At 33.7% G+C, this 16,234-nt stretch overlaps 1 protein-coding gene across 3 annotated transcripts in view; it reads right to left on the reverse strand.

The window, feature by feature from the left end:
* Positions 1 to 16,234, reverse strand: part of LOC143255044 (epithelial sodium channel subunit beta-like) — a 53,572-nt gene that overhangs the window by 16,375 nt on the left and 20,963 nt on the right. For 2 of the 3 annotated variants that reach the window (XM_076510081.1, XM_076510082.1), the window contains exons 3-4: positions 6,777 to 6,846; positions 826 to 959 (exon numbers count right to left, since the gene is read on the reverse strand). In XM_076510081.1, the coding sequence (XP_076366196.1) occupies positions 826 to 959; positions 6,777 to 6,782 (140 nt within the window). In that variant the 5' untranslated portion in view covers positions 6,783 to 6,846. Of the gene's footprint in view, positions 1 to 825; positions 960 to 6,776; positions 6,847 to 9,996; positions 10,424 to 16,234 lie in introns of those variants that run through there. The other variant, XM_076510080.1, reaches the window with a different exon arrangement.

Raw genomic sequence — 16,234 nt, forward strand, 5'->3', positions numbered from 1 at the left:
CGAATCCTCCTGCTCAACGCCGGCGAAATTTTCTTGGGCCGACCACTTGAAATTCTCGTTCCGTAATTCTCAGGGTCTTTTAAGAAATTTGCAACAGCAGTTTTACTACGCCCAATCTCACCAGCAATGGCACATTGAGAGAGACCTTGCTTTTGCAGCTCGATAATTCTGCTTCATTCAAACTCTGTCAACGTTTTAGCCTTTGTCATATTTTTACCAATTGTAACACAAGAGATGTCAGTGGGAGATGTTGACAACGCTAATGCTTGAACACAAATGACTAAATTTCATTATGTGTTTACCGATTAACGCTTCGTTTCAGTATGGTATTAAACTTTTGACCAGCTAATATTTAGGCTAATTTCATAGTGTTCACATTTTCCCTGTTAAATGCTGAAAAGTTTTTTATTTTTATTTTTCCTTTTCTTATTTTCATCTTTCGAAGCTCCACTCAAATAAGTGGTTGAGTCTAACAACGCAAAATGCATATTTTTTCTTTATGTTCATTGGCCTTAAGATTTTGGCCAGCAGTGTATATATATATATCATATTACTTTACCAAATACATATATACATATATATATATATATAATATTACTTTGCCATATACACACACACACACACAAACATATATATAATATTACTTTACCATACAGATACACAATACAATATGTTATATAGTATATAACAATATATACTAATATATATATGTTAGTATTTTGATAGCATCACATGAATGTTTAAGTTAAATCTAAGTGGAATACTGTAATACACGCTAATGTAATAACACTGTAATACACACTCATGTAATAATACTAAACTCACTTGTCCATGCAGTCCACTTCTTCATCTCCCTCATAGTCACATTTTAAGATAATATTTCTTTTCTGTATTCCAAGTCGAACCCGGGATTCTTTGCTTAATTTACTGTAGAGATATTCCAGTCTATCTGTGTAGTCCTTAAAGAACAAAATACGTACGAAATGTTCTAGTAATTAACAACACCGGGTGATTAGGACGCTGGATTAGGAAACTGAGAATCGAAGGTTCGAATCCCCATCCAACAAAATATGCGCGCGCTCTCAGTTGTAGGACATTACAGTCTAACAGTTAGTAAAAGAGTAGCCCAAGAGTTGGCGGTAGGGGATGATGACTAGCTGCCTTCCCTCTAGTCTTTCACTGCTAAATTAGGGACGGCTAGCGCAGACAGTTCTCGTGCAGTTTTATATATATATATATAAAACCGCACTAATACACGTATGTATATATAAACTGTAATAACAGTATGTAACAAAATGTTTAATTTTCTTGTTCCTGGGCAGAAAGTGTTATTTCCTAATTGCTTATGCCTAAAGTAAATGGAAAAGACCTATTTTTCTTTTCAAACTTTGCTTTTGTTACCTGGGAGCGTATAACAAAAACATGATAGGAGACTATATTTAGGAGCTGATACGTGAAAACGATTTACATTACAGTAACAAATCTCGAAAAACCACTCACTTCTAAACGTTTTTGTATAACTTTAGTATAAATACATGTAAATCTTGATTTATATGTTGTTTTATTCAGACCTTATGTAAATAAAAATGTCCAAATTTGTCCGTTTTTTCATAGAAAATAGATTAATTTCAAAATTTCATTATCCAGGTCACAAAAACAAAGTTTGAAGGGAATAATGACCATTTTCTGTACTTTTACAACATAAGCAATTAAGAAATAACACATACTATCCAGGAACAAAATTAAAAGAAAAATTAAAAAACAAAATAAAACCCATGCTTGTCGGAGAGTAGTTGGTCTATTGTGTAGCTTTGCGCTAAAATAAACAGGTAGTAAAAAGTATAAAGAGCCATTCCAACTCAGTTTGAATACGTCATAAATCAACGACTTGTTTGTTTTGAATTTCGCGCAAAACTACACAATAGACCAACTACTCTCCGACAAGCATGGGTTTTATTTTGTTTTTTTAATTTCGCGCAAAACTACTCGAGGGCTATCTGCGCTATCCGTTCCTAATTTCGCACTGTAAGACTGGAGGGAAGGCAACCTCTCATCACCACCCACGGACAACTCTTGGGCTACTATTTCAACAACAAATAGTGGGATTGATCATACCATTATAACGCCCCCACGGCTGAAAGGGCGAGACAAGCATGGGGAATCGAATCCTGGATCTTATTGCTGCACGCCTGTTACTGATTGATTATTGATTACAAGAAATATTGTCCATTAATGCGACGTCATTATGTTTAACTTGTAGTCACAACTGTTTCTACTTTCACGCTGTTTATTCTATTGATCGTGTAGAACCTTGTCCTAAGTGTAATTTATAAACTATATATTCTAAATACATATGAGTGTATATAAATATATCCATTAAATTTATATGTATGTTGCTACAAACTGTTATAAGCTGTATATTTTCAATGTTTCATTTCTACGTTGACTAGATGTGTTTATATTAGCACTTTTGATGTACACACATATATATATATATTTGTGTGTGTTTATTACGTTATGTAACACAAATTTTGTTCCTGGATAGTATGTGTTATTTCTTAATTGCTTATGTTGTAAAAGTACAGAAAATGGTCATTATTCCCTTCAAACTTTGTTTTTGTGACCTGGATAATGAAATTTAGAAATTAACCTATTTTCTATGAAAAAACGGACAAATTTGGACATTTTTATTTACATAAGGTCTGAATAAAACAACATATAAATCAAGATTTACATGTATTTATACTAAAGTTATACAAAAACGTTTAGAAGTGAGTGGTTTTTCGAGATTTGTTACTGTAATGTAAATCGTTTTCACGTATCAGCTCCTAAATATAGTCTCCTATCATGTTTTTGTTATACGCTCCCAGGTAACAAAAGCAAAGTTTGAAAAGAAAAATAGGTCTTTTCCATTTACTTTAGGCATAAGCAATTAGGAAATAACACTTTCTGCCCAGGAACAAGAAAATTAAACATTTTGTTACATACTGTTATTACAGTTTATATATACATACGTGTATTAGTGCGGTTTTTATATATATATATATGCATTAGCACGGTTTACATATGTGTATTAGTACGGTTTTATATAATATATTTGTATTAGTACAGCTTATATATGTGTGTGTGTGTTAGAACGATTTGTATATATAAGATGTGTGTGCATGTGTTTATCGAGGAATTTTAAATTTCCGCTCACGGCCCTGATTTAGTGTGAATTATGGTTTAAGCAAATGTGGAAGTCATGGAACTGGCAGGATACAAAAGGTCCCTCATGAAAACTATAAGAAAGGGACAAATGGAATTTCTAGGACACATCTGTAGGAAGAATGGGATAGAGAAACAGATGCTATGTGGAAAAATATAAGGGAGAAAAAGCAGAGGGCGTCAAAGAACTAAATATATCGACAGCCTCAATAACTATGTCACCAAGAACTGAATCAGCAACATCTAGTTGATAAGGAGGATTGACAACAGAGAAGTCTGGCATGCCATGGTCGTCGATGTCTGCCGCAGATTTGACACATGAAGAAGAAGATGGTTTAAGCACAACAGATGAAATGGTTTGGGGTCTCTACCCCTGCCTAATGACGTTTATCAACGGGTCTCTTCGAAAGAGTTACCTTATATTGTGGAATCGTAGTGAGTCGATGGTCAGCTTTAGAGCTACTAACAATAAAAAATCGTGGATTCAATATTCGCGGTGAGTAGAACGTAGTTTACTCAGTGTGATTTTTTTTTTGCACTTAAAACATCTAACAAACAAAATTCGAAGTGCACGCAACAGTATCATTAGATTGGAAAATCGTATACCTTACCCACATCTATTAACTTGTTTTTGTTTTGGTCTATGGAGTATTCCGGTCATGATGAATATTAACACATTTTATAATGAACCAGATGTTCACTTCACAGACACCTAGATGCACAATCGATTATTTATGTGTTAAAATAAATTATTTTCCGTACACAGTTATATATACTCTTTCATTACAAAGTGAATAAAAAATATTTTTTTTTAGTTTCTGTCTTACATACGATACAGAAAATATAAATGAAAGTTTTATGGATTTCAAATAAACAATTTAGCACCCAGAATAACAAGTCACACAGTAACACAGTATCCTATTTTTATTATAAATTAACCTGGTTATCAACCTAGGATAAAAGAAAGTTTAAATAATTTCGTCGTCCAATACGATACAGCCCCCTTTAGTACAGCGGTATGTCTTCGGATTTACAACGCAAAATCAGGGATTCAATTCCCCTCGGTGAGCTCAGCAGATAGCCCGACGTGGCTTTGCTATAAAAAAAAACACAAACACAAACCAATACAATATACACTGCTGGTCAAAATCTTAAGGCCACTGAACATAAAAGAAATATGTATTTTGCGTTGTTAGACTCAACCACTTATTTGAGTAGAGCTTCGAAAGATGAAAATAAGAAAAGGGAAAGTCAAAATAAAAACCTTTTTTAACATTTAACAGGGAAAATGTGAATGCTATGAAATTAGCCTAAATACTAGCTGGTCAAAAGTTTATTACCATACCAAAAATAAGTCCTAAACGGGGTAGGAAATGCCCAACAAGAAGTCTCAGGAGTGAGTTGCACGGCCGTATTTGCGATTAACTTCAAACATTCTCTTTGGCATGGTCGATATAAGCGTTTACAGAAGGCTAGCTGGAATGTTATTCCATGTGGTGAAGATGGTTTCACGAAGATCATGCACTGTTTGAAATTCATGTCCACTTCTATAAACTTCCCTTTCCATCCACCCCCAAACATTTTCAACGGGGTTCAGTTCGGGCGAAAACGCTGGATGGTCCAAAAGAATCACGTTATTCGCCATGAAAAAGTCCTTTGTCCTGCGAGCATTGTGGATTGCAGCATTGTCCTGCTGAAAGATCCAGTCATTTCCACACAAGCGAGGGCCTCAAGTCAATAAGGATGCTCTCTCCAACATGCTAATGTAGCCAGCTGCTGTTTGACGCCCCTGTATAACCTGAAGTTCCATTGTTCCATGGAAGGAGAAAGCACCCCAGATCATGATGGAACCTCCTCCACTGTGTCATGAAGAAAATGTTTCCGGTGGGATATCCTTATCGTGCCAGTAACGTAGGAAGCCATCTGGACTATCCAGGTTAAATTTTTTCTCATCAAAGAACAAAACCTTCTTCCATTTTTCTACGTCCCATGTTTGGTGCTTCTCAGCAAAGTTTAACCGAGCTGTTTCGTGGTGTGGAAGGAGGCGTGGCCTTTGAAGATGTTTACGGTTTTTAAAGCCTTTCTCTCGTAGATGTGTCTCATTGTTCTTGAGCTGCATTGTGCGTTCGTAAGGACCGTAATCTGGTTCGACGATCGGCTGGTGTCTAGCTGGAGAACTCGTCAAATCCTCCTGCTCAACGCCGGCGAAATTTTCTTGGGCCGACCACTTGAAATTCTCGTTCCGTAATCCTCAGGGTCTTTTAAGAAATTTGCAACAGCAGTTTTACTACGCCCAATCTCACCAGCGATGGCACGTTAAGAGAGACCTTGCTTTTGCAGCTCGATAATTCTGTCACGTTTAAACTCTGTCAGCATTTTATCCTTTGCCATGTTTTTACCAATTGTAACACAAGAGATGTCAGTGGGAGATGTTGACAACACTAATGACTAAATTTCGTTACGTGTTTACCGATTAACGCTTCGTTTCAGTGTGGTTTTAAACTTTTGACCAGCTAGTATTTAGGCTAATTTCATAGTGTTCACATTTTCCCTATTAAATGCTAAAAAAAGGTTTTATTTTTATTTTCCCTTTTGTTATTTTCATCTTTCGAAGCTCGACTCAAATAAGTAGTTGAGTCTAACGACGCAAAATGCATATTTTTCCTTTATATTTGTTGGCCTTAAGATTTTGACCAGCAGTGTATAACTCGAATATACACCATCTATAAAGTAAGTTTCTCCTAAAATCTTCCATTTTTTCAACTAGTGCGTCAGCACAATGATAAAAAGAAGCCAATAAGAAGCACCTGCCATCTACATAGCTACTGTTAACCGTTTAATTGGATTGACTAAAAGTACAGAAAGCGTTCTCAGTTATAAAAAACCGGAACCTTAGACCTTACGTTCAGCAGCCTGGCACGATAACGATTACGTTAATTTTGGTCTGTAATATAAGCAGTTGAGTTTGGTTATTAAATTTCGCACAAAGCTACTCGAGGGCTATCTGCGCTAGATGTCCCTAATTTAACAGTGTAATACTAGAGGGAAGGCAGCTAGTCATTATCACCCACCAATAACTCTTGGGCTACTCTTTCACCAACGAATAATGGGATTGACGGCCACTTATAACAATCCCACGGCTTAAAAGGCGAGCATATTTGGTATGACGGGGATTTGAAAACGCGATCCTCAGAGTACGACTCGAGTGACTTAACCATCTGGCGATGAGGGGCCTAAACAGTTGGGAAGGAAGTTTTAATACATCTTCAGAGGAAAGATATCTGTAGGGGTAGGACGAAAGTAGCGGTGTATGTACAATGTCTCTGATATTTTACTTATAATTTTAGTGCTTTACACAAAGAATAATATTTTAAAACCAATATCAGAAACTAATATGTTTTCTTAAGTCGACGATATTTTTCGGAATTATAATCTATGATAAAACATTTGTAAATTTACGTTTTAATTCGTGCTGCCCAGGCATGGCCTGATAGTTATCCGTATCGTAGGTAACTGATACTTTAGTAAGAATAAAATTGAAACATTACTGATTAAAATCACTAACTCACGTCCATTGTTTCATTTGGTCCTGGATGGCACGTGCTTGGATCTTCTTTACACCAAGCCCTTTTACTTATCCTGTAAAAGGCACACACAAAAAAAGACTACATCAAGGTAATTAATAATAATTGAACAGTTTTGAATCCAGATGTAACTGCTGTTAAAAATGTATTATTGTACTATTATTATACATGTTATATTAAATGTATATATATTTACATCTCTGCGTGTGTATTCCAACCAGAACTAGGCAGTCATGTTTTATTTTCATATCTGGTGGAGATTTTGTGAAGACTGACCAATAAAAACTCTATGTTAGAATTATTATCTGTTTGAAGATTATATAGTTACAAATCAGATAAATCTACTGATAAAATTTCCACTCTAAACTTTCCAAAATGTTTGTTTTGGAATTTTGCGCAAAGCTACGCGAGGGCTATCTGAGCTAGCCGTCTCTAATTTAGCAGTGTAAGACTAGAGGGAAGGCAGCTAGTCATCACCACCCACTGCCAACTCTTGAGCTACTCTTTTTCCAACGAATAGTGGGATTGACCGTAAATTTATAACGCTCCTACGGCTGAAAGGGCGAGCATGTTTGGTGTGACGGGGATTCGAACCCGCAACCCTCGGATTACGAGTCGAATGCCTTAACCACCTGGCCATGCCAGGTCTTTTCAAAATGAACACCTGTGAAGCCTGTGTTATACGGAGTCCAACTTATTTTTTTCGAGGAAAATTTAATAAAATATTTTCGATTAGGGACTCAGAATTTTTAACAATTCCTGGTTGTAAACCCAATATTTTAACCAGTTCTGGTTGCAAACCCAATATTTTAACCAGTTCTGGTTGTAAACCCAATATTTTAACCAGTTCTGGTTGTAAACAAGAATATTATGCTTATAAAGTCTTGATTGTAAAACCAGTACTTTAAATCATGACTCATTTAAACGTCTCTGGCATACAACACCTCCAATTTTAACACTCTATTTTTCAACCACTCCTTTAATAAACTTATTAAATTTTGTAGATTATTAACAAGAGTGAAACTCATTCAAAGAACCAAATTCTTTGTGATTTCTCTTAAAATTCTGCGAAGAAACACCCGTCTTCTTTCATATGCCATATCCAGCCGACAGTAATAATAATATTAAGAAAAAGCTATTGGTATTATTAATCTGAATGAAAACAAAATTCATGAAAGACATGTGAAAATATGGTTGCTGCTTTAATTATAATATACGTCAAGTCCCCAGTGATTTAAGTTTATAGACTTGCAACACTAAAATCCAACGTTCGATTCCCCGCAGTAGACAGGTACATGTAGCCTATTGTCTAGTTTTGAATTAAGTAAATCAACAACAACACAAAGTTAAAGTTTACTTGGAAACATCTTTGATTACCTACAAGTCATAACTTGATTTCATTCTACTTTATCGGCATCATAGGTCTTAATCATAAATCATATAATAGGGTTTGCAAGTCAAACTATCGTCGAATATCTAAGACCCAAACTTCAATCAATATAGGACGTTTTCTTTCAATTTATTGTTCTTTCACTTGGGAAAGTTATGCTGAATATAGAGTAGAATATTATAGTATTTAGATGGTGGTGAATCATGTTGTATTACGATAAATAACAACAAACCAATATAGTTCAGTAAAATTCAGATGTGAATAGCACGAGGGCTTGTATTTGCTTTCCAACAAAAGAGTCAGTATTACCCTAGTTCAGACAAATCATTTTGGAACACTAAACATTGGTTTAAAGGTGTTATTATTTAAGGTTTTTCAAGTGGATAGTTCCAACTAAACACTTGTTTAAATGTGTTAATATCTAGAGTATTTCAAGTGAGCAGTTTTAACTAAACACTAGTTTAAATGTGTTAATATCTAAATTATTTCAAGTGGATAGTTCTAACTAAACACTTGTTTAAATGTGTTAATATTAAAGTATTTAATGTGGATAGTGCTAACTAAACACTTGTTTAAATGTGTTATTATATAAAATATTTAAAATGGACAGTTCTAAACCAAATACTAGTTTGAATGTGTTAATATTTAAAATGGATAGTTCTCTTATGATGACGAAAGGTAAGATTTATACATCGAACAATTATTTATCATTTGACAAATTAATATCTGAGGATTGTTCTAAGTGCATTGTTCGTGACCTGTCTTTGTAAATCTATTTTAATCTATTTTTTAACAATTTCAGTTTAACCAACGTACTGAACGGTTATTACACAGGATCACCAAAAGTGAAATGAATTAGAAAAAAGAAAGAAAATAATGTTTCGTTTTATTTACATACATAAAACATAGGTATGTATAACCACCATAAACACGTTTAATACCTCTAATAGGTATGTATAGCCACCATAAACGCGTTTAATACCTCTAATAGGTATGTATAACCACCATAAACACGTTTAATACCTCTAGTAGGTATGTATAACCACCATAAACACGTTTAATACCTTTAATAGGTATGTATAACCACCATAAACACGTTTAATACCTTTAATAGGTATGTATAACCACCATAAACACGTTTAATACCTCTAGTAGGTATGTATAACCACCATAAACACGTTTAATACCTCTAATAGGTATGTATAACCACCATAAACACGTTTAATACCTCTAATAGGTATGTATAACCACCATAAACACGTTTAATACCTCTAGTAGGTATGTATAACCACCATAAACACGTTTAATACCTTTAATAGGTATGTATAACCACCATAAACACGTTTAATACCTCTAGTAGGTATGTATAACCACCATAAACACGTTTAATACCTCTAATAGGTATGTATAACCACCATAAACACGTTTAATACCTCTAGTAGGTATGTATAACCACCATAAACACGTTTAATACCTCTAATAGGTATGTATAACCACCATAAACACGTTTAATACCTCTAGTAGGTATGTATAACCACCATAAACACGTTTAATACCTTTAATAGGTATGTATAACCACCATAAACACGTTTAATACCTCTAATAGGTACATATAACCACCATAAATACATTTAATACCTCTAATAAGTCTGTATTAACAAACATAATTAAAGCTAATGCCTATAATTGATCTGTATAGCCACCATAAACACATTTAATACCTTTAGTAGGTATGTATAACCACTATAAACACAATTAATATGTCTAATAGGTCTGTATAACCACCATAAACATTTCATTATTTTTTAACGTTACCGGTTGTCATTACAAATGGTTATGGCTGGGAGACCCATTGACTTCCTGTTCTCCACTTTAATCTCAACAACGGTGGGATACTCCAGGAAAAGCATAAGAAACTCCAGACTGTGCCAGATAAACCCAGATAAACAGATGATGACCACCATCATTCGTAACCTAGACAACGAACATATAACGAGCTTCTTAGAATTCTGAGAAGGATTGACATTCCCAGAGAATGTTTCTTCCTTCACCCCAGAAAGTTTACTTTCTGGTATGTAGTTGTCTATCTGTGGCGGACAGTAGCGTCTCATTGTTGTACCCGAAGAATGAAGTCTCGAAGAGAACTCAGTTCAAAACTTTCTTTTATGATTATATAGACAATAGTTTTATTTATATTTTCTGTGACCACATGGTCCATTTGTAGCGTTTGTTCCAATAATAAAAGATTCAATTTTTACATATATAATTAGAGAAAGGCTGTCCGTAAACTGGAAAACGTACTTATTATGGGATGTATACTTTACTCAATTACAAAGACGTTTTCCATTTCCTCTTGTATCATCCTAAACGATAAACTATATGCGTTGTCATTTCCAGCACGCTTTAGCAGTATCGATGAAATTGATCGAGCCTACTTGGTGCAAGTTTATATTGTTATTCATCGGATAAACGCATCAAATATTAATGCGGTTATAACGTCATGCAATATATTAACCTCAAAAGAGAGATCAACAGCTGAGGATACGTGTGATGACGACACGCCACATTCTCATTTGTGCTTCATCTCTTAAAAACGTATTTGGTGGCTGTTAAGAAGAAAAAAAACACCACGAGAAATATCTGCTCTTTTCCCACCACGGGTATCGAAGCTCGATTTTAAGCTTTATTAGTCGTCACACTTACAGGCTGGCCATTGAGAGACGAAACGGTTATGATGGTCCTTGGTTGGGACTGGAGCTGAATTCGATTAATAAATTTGTATAAATTATTTGGTTTCAAGTGACGCCAATGAAAGAAATATTTCATTTTCGACAATTTTATACACAGAACAGCAATATAACGTGTAGGATATTGCTCATAAATGTTTAATTAACAATAGTAAAATAACGATGTGACATTCAACATCTGGCAGGAAATTCATTACGTGTAAACCACTGTTATTTTGATACTTTCTTTTCTGGTTATATATTTATATCTTCTTCAACTTGAGCTTTTATTCGATAATTATAGGACAGTGTAAATCTATAAACCTATCGCTCATGTTTTTGTTATTAAGTGAGAAAAGAACGATTCTGTTAAAGTAGGAGTGGCCAAACATTTACCGTTTCTCATTATGCAGTCAAAAACTGGAACATCCTTCTGTGACTACTAGAAAACAGTATTATTTTATCTATTTTTAAGAGTGTTTTGTTTCTTTCAAAAATCCGCACGAAGCTACACAACGAGTGTACTATCTATGTCACTCATTTTAAGCCAATGAACGAAGATCATAAGTCGTCAGTAGTATCAACTGCCAAAGCTTGGAGTTCTTCAGTGGCACAGCATTATGTCTGTGAACTTACAATACTAGAAACCGGGTTTCAATACCTTTGGTGAGTATAGCACAGATAACCCATTGTGTAAATTTGTGCTTAACTTCAAAACAAACCCAAAGCTTGGACCACTGTGATTGAATAGTGGAATTTAAACATCACTCTTATAGAGAAACCACATCAACGATACACGAATCATGGATCCTCAGATTCATCGTCCACGCTAACCTCTAGTCCAGACCCAACCACGTACTTAATTTTAAATGGTGGTGTTGTTAATCGAGCACTGATTTTAGAAATTTCATTGTGTGTTTCACTAGTCCTCCCAGTGGGGCAGTGGTAAAATCAGGGGTTCAATCCCCCTCGGTGGACGCAGCAGATAGTTTGATGTGGCTTTGCTATAAAAATGCATACACAAAGAATCATTCACTATATTTTCGTTTTAAGCAATACAGTAACAGTTCAATTGGAAATGATAAGGCTCTTATGTAGGACTTTAAATTTATATGACTCAGTTTTTTATCTTTCAAATACAAATTAAGTATTCCTATCTGACAAAGAACCTACAGATTTATGTTGAAGAAGAACCGATAAGTTTTGAAAAAAAAGAACCATAAAAGTTGAATAAAAAACGCACGTTGCTCCTTAATCTTGAGAGTTAAGCCTTATTAGCGTGTTATTTGTTTTCATCCTAATTTTAAAACAACTCTGCAAGTTACAATTTATTGTACTTGAGATAAAGCGTTATTATTAAAACTACTACACTTCCTAATGTTGAATTCTTTGCCTGATTCTTTAGGGATTTTCAAGAAAAAAAATAGTTTTAATGCTAATGTCTTATGACATATGTAATTAATGGGATAATGGTGTGAGTGCGTGGGAAGCTTTTTTTTAATAAAATCATTAATTAATTAATCAAGTTATGTAAAGATGAAACCAGTAGGAAAGTATGTACGGCATCATTATGTGTACAAGGGAAGGTAGGTGTGCTTTAGTGCTATTCATTGTAAAGGGAATGGGTCTGTCATCCGTTAGAATCCCAGCAGGGTTTATGTGAAGGTTTTGCGTGTAAATTTCTTCATTTTTTATAGACTGTTGAGTTTGAAAGCGTTGCTCGATTTAACAAAATAAGAAAATCAGTTTGTAGAACATTGTCTTATTGTAGTATAATACAGTATGTGTATTGTTAACCAGTGATGTGTTATTTATCTTTCATTAAATGTATTGTTAACCAATGATGTGTTAGTTTACTTTCATTCAGTAATATTATTAACCAACTAAAACAACTAACACATCATTGGATTTTGTTACTTAAAAAATTAATATGCTCTAAATGTACTGAGAAACTTGATGTTGAATGATGTTAAAGAACCAAATTAATTGACAATTCAATAAAATTAACATCTATGGTTTACAAGTGGCATCTGTGTTCCATTATTGACATCTGTGTGACATAATTGACATCTGTGGTTTATAAGTGATATGTTTTCTATAATTGACATCTGTGTTCTATAACTGATATCTGTGTTCCATAATTCACAACTGTGTTCTATAATTGACATCTGTGTTCCATGATTAACACCTGTGTTCTACAATTGACATCTGTGTTCCATAACTGACACCTGTGGTTTATAATTGACATCTGTGTTCCATAACTGACACCTGTGTTCCATAGTTGACATCTGTGTTCCATAGTTGACATCTGTATTCCATAACTGACATTTGTGTTCTATAACTGATATCTGTGTTCCATCATTGACATCTGTGTTCTATAACTAACATCTGCATTTTATAATTGACATCTGTGTTCCATAATTGGCATCTACGTTCTATAATTGACATACGTGTTCTATAACTACTGTTATAAAAAGAAACAACAAACAAGAGACTTGGCTTCAAATGTCACGACCAACTTCTGCAAAAAACAAAAGTTATTAAAGTCCTCTCCATTGGTACTACTATAGAATTAACACATTAATTAAAATATAAAAAAGTTGACAGTCTTCGTCCACAGTGGCTTGTGGCACATAAGGTGGATATTCCATAACGTATTATGTTTATTTTTGTTGTTTGTTTTTTTTTCGGTGAGGGGTTGGACTTTAGAGCCGGTAGAAAAGTAATTTCTAAAACTTATTATTATGAGTTATATTTTTTGATAATGTCATACACACGTCTACTGATGCTTCACGTTTCGTCCCCATAGGTATTAGTGGTTAAGACTTTCGATAAACAATCTCAGGGTCGTGAATTCGAATCCTGCTACCGCACATCTTCACCCTTTCAATATGTCGCTCGATTATATTATTCGTTAGTAAACATTGACCAAGGGATAAGGTGAATGGTGCCTTCTCTAAAGTCTCTTGTTGTTATTACAGGTTGGTGAAGATATATAATAAAGACTCTGTGTGCTGAATCCCTAGCTGATATGATGAACTCTGGTGTTATATGATAGACCTCTTCGGTGGACTCAGTAACTAATACTTTAACTCTGCCATTAAACTTAATGGACTCAGTAACTAATACTTTAACTCTGACAGTAAATGACCTGCAACAATTAAGATGGGCAGTCGAGATCTTAAAATCATTACAGTTACTTATTTATTAGAAACTCGCAGTAGTAGAGGATAAGTAAAGAAAGATTTGTTACGAATTATGACCATGTTGGTGTGATGTAATGTAATACAAAGATTTGTTAAGAATTATGACCATGTTGGTGTGATGTAATGTAATACAAAGATTTATAAAGAATTATGACCATGTTGGTGTGATGTAATGTAATGTAATACAAAGATTTGTTACGAATTATGACCATCTTGGTGTGATGTAATGTAATACAAAGATTTGTTACGAATTATGACCATCTTGGTGTGATGTAATGTAATACAAAGATTTGTTACGAATTATGACCATCTTGGTGTGATGTAATGTAATACAAAGATTTCTAACGAATTATGACCATCTTGGTGTGATGTAATGTAATACAAAGATTTGTTACGAATTATGACCATCTTGGTGTGATGTAATGTAATACAAAGATTTGTTACGAATTATGACCATCTTGGTGTGATGTAATGTAATACAAAGATTTGTTAAGAATTATGACCATATTGGTGTGATGTAATGTAATACAAAAATTTGTTAAGAATTATGACCATGTTGGTGTGATGTAATGTAATACAAAGATTTGTTAAGAATTATGACCATGTTGGTGTGATGTAATGTAATACAAATATTTGTTAAGAATTATGACCATCTTGGTGTGATGTAATGTAATACAAAGATTTGTTAAGAATTATGACCATCTTGGTGTGATGTAATGTAATACAAAGATTTGTTAAGAATTATGACCATGTTGGTGTGATGTAATGTAATACAAAGATTTGTTAAAAATTATGACCACGTTGGTGTGATGTAATGTAATACAAAGATTTGTTAAGAATTATGACCATGTTGGTGTGATGTAATGTAATACAAAGATTTGTTAAGAATTATGACCATCTTGGTGTGATGTAATGTAATACAAAGATTTGTTAAGAATTATGACCATGTTGGTGTGATGTAATGTAATACAAATATTTGTTAAGAATTATGACCACCTTGGTGTGATGTAATGTAATACAAAGATTTGTTACGAATTATGACCATCTTGGTGTGATGTAATGTAATACAAAGATTTGTTATACATTATTACCATTTTGGTGTGATGTAATGTAATACAAAGATTCGTTACGAATTATGACCCTGTTGGTGTGATGTAATGTAATTCAAAGATTTGTTACGAATTATGACCATCTTGGTGTGATGTAATGTAATACAAAGATTTGTTACGAATTATGACCATCTTGGTGTGATGTAATGTAATACAAAGATTTGTTAAGAATTATGACCATGTTGGTGTGATGTAATGTAATACAAAGATTTGTTAAGAATTATGACCATCTTGGTGTGATGTAATGTAATACAAAGATTTGTTACGAATTATGACCATCTTGGTGTGATGTAATGTAATACAAAGATTTGTTAAGAATTATGACCATCTTGGTGTGATGTAATGTAATACAAAGATTTGTTAAGAATTATGACCATGTTGGTGTGATGTAATGTAATACAAAGATTTGTTAAAATTATGACCATGTTGGTGTGATGTAATGTAATACAAAGATTTGTTAAGAATTATGACCATGTTGGTGTGATGTAATGTAATACAAAGATTTGTTAAGAATTATGACCATCTTGGTGTGATGTAATGTAATACAAAGATTTGTTAAGAATTATGACCATGTTGGTGTGATGTAATGTAATACAAATATTTGTTAAGAATTATGACCATCTTGGTGTGATGTAATGTAATACAAAGATTTGTTAAGAATTATGACCATCTTGGTGTGATGTAATGTAATACAAAGATTTGTTAAGAATTATGACCATTTTGGTGTGATGTAATGTAATACAAAGATTTGTTACGAATTATGACCCTGTTGGTGTGATGTAATGTAATTCAAAGAGTTATTAAGAATTATGACCATCTTGGTGTGATGTAATGTAATACAAAGATTTGTTACAAATTTTTACCATTTTGGTGTGATGTAATGTAATACAAAGATTTGTTACGAATTATGACCATCTTGGTGTGATGTAATGTAATACAAAGATTTGTTACGAATTATGACCATCTTGGTGTGATGTAATGTAATACAAAGATTTGTTACGAATTATGACCA

This window comes from Tachypleus tridentatus, chromosome 7 (assembly GCF_004210375.1).
Source record: "Tachypleus tridentatus isolate NWPU-2018 chromosome 7, ASM421037v1, whole genome shotgun sequence".
In the NCBI taxonomy this organism is placed as follows: Eukaryota; Metazoa; Arthropoda; class Merostomata; order Xiphosura; family Limulidae; genus Tachypleus; species Tachypleus tridentatus.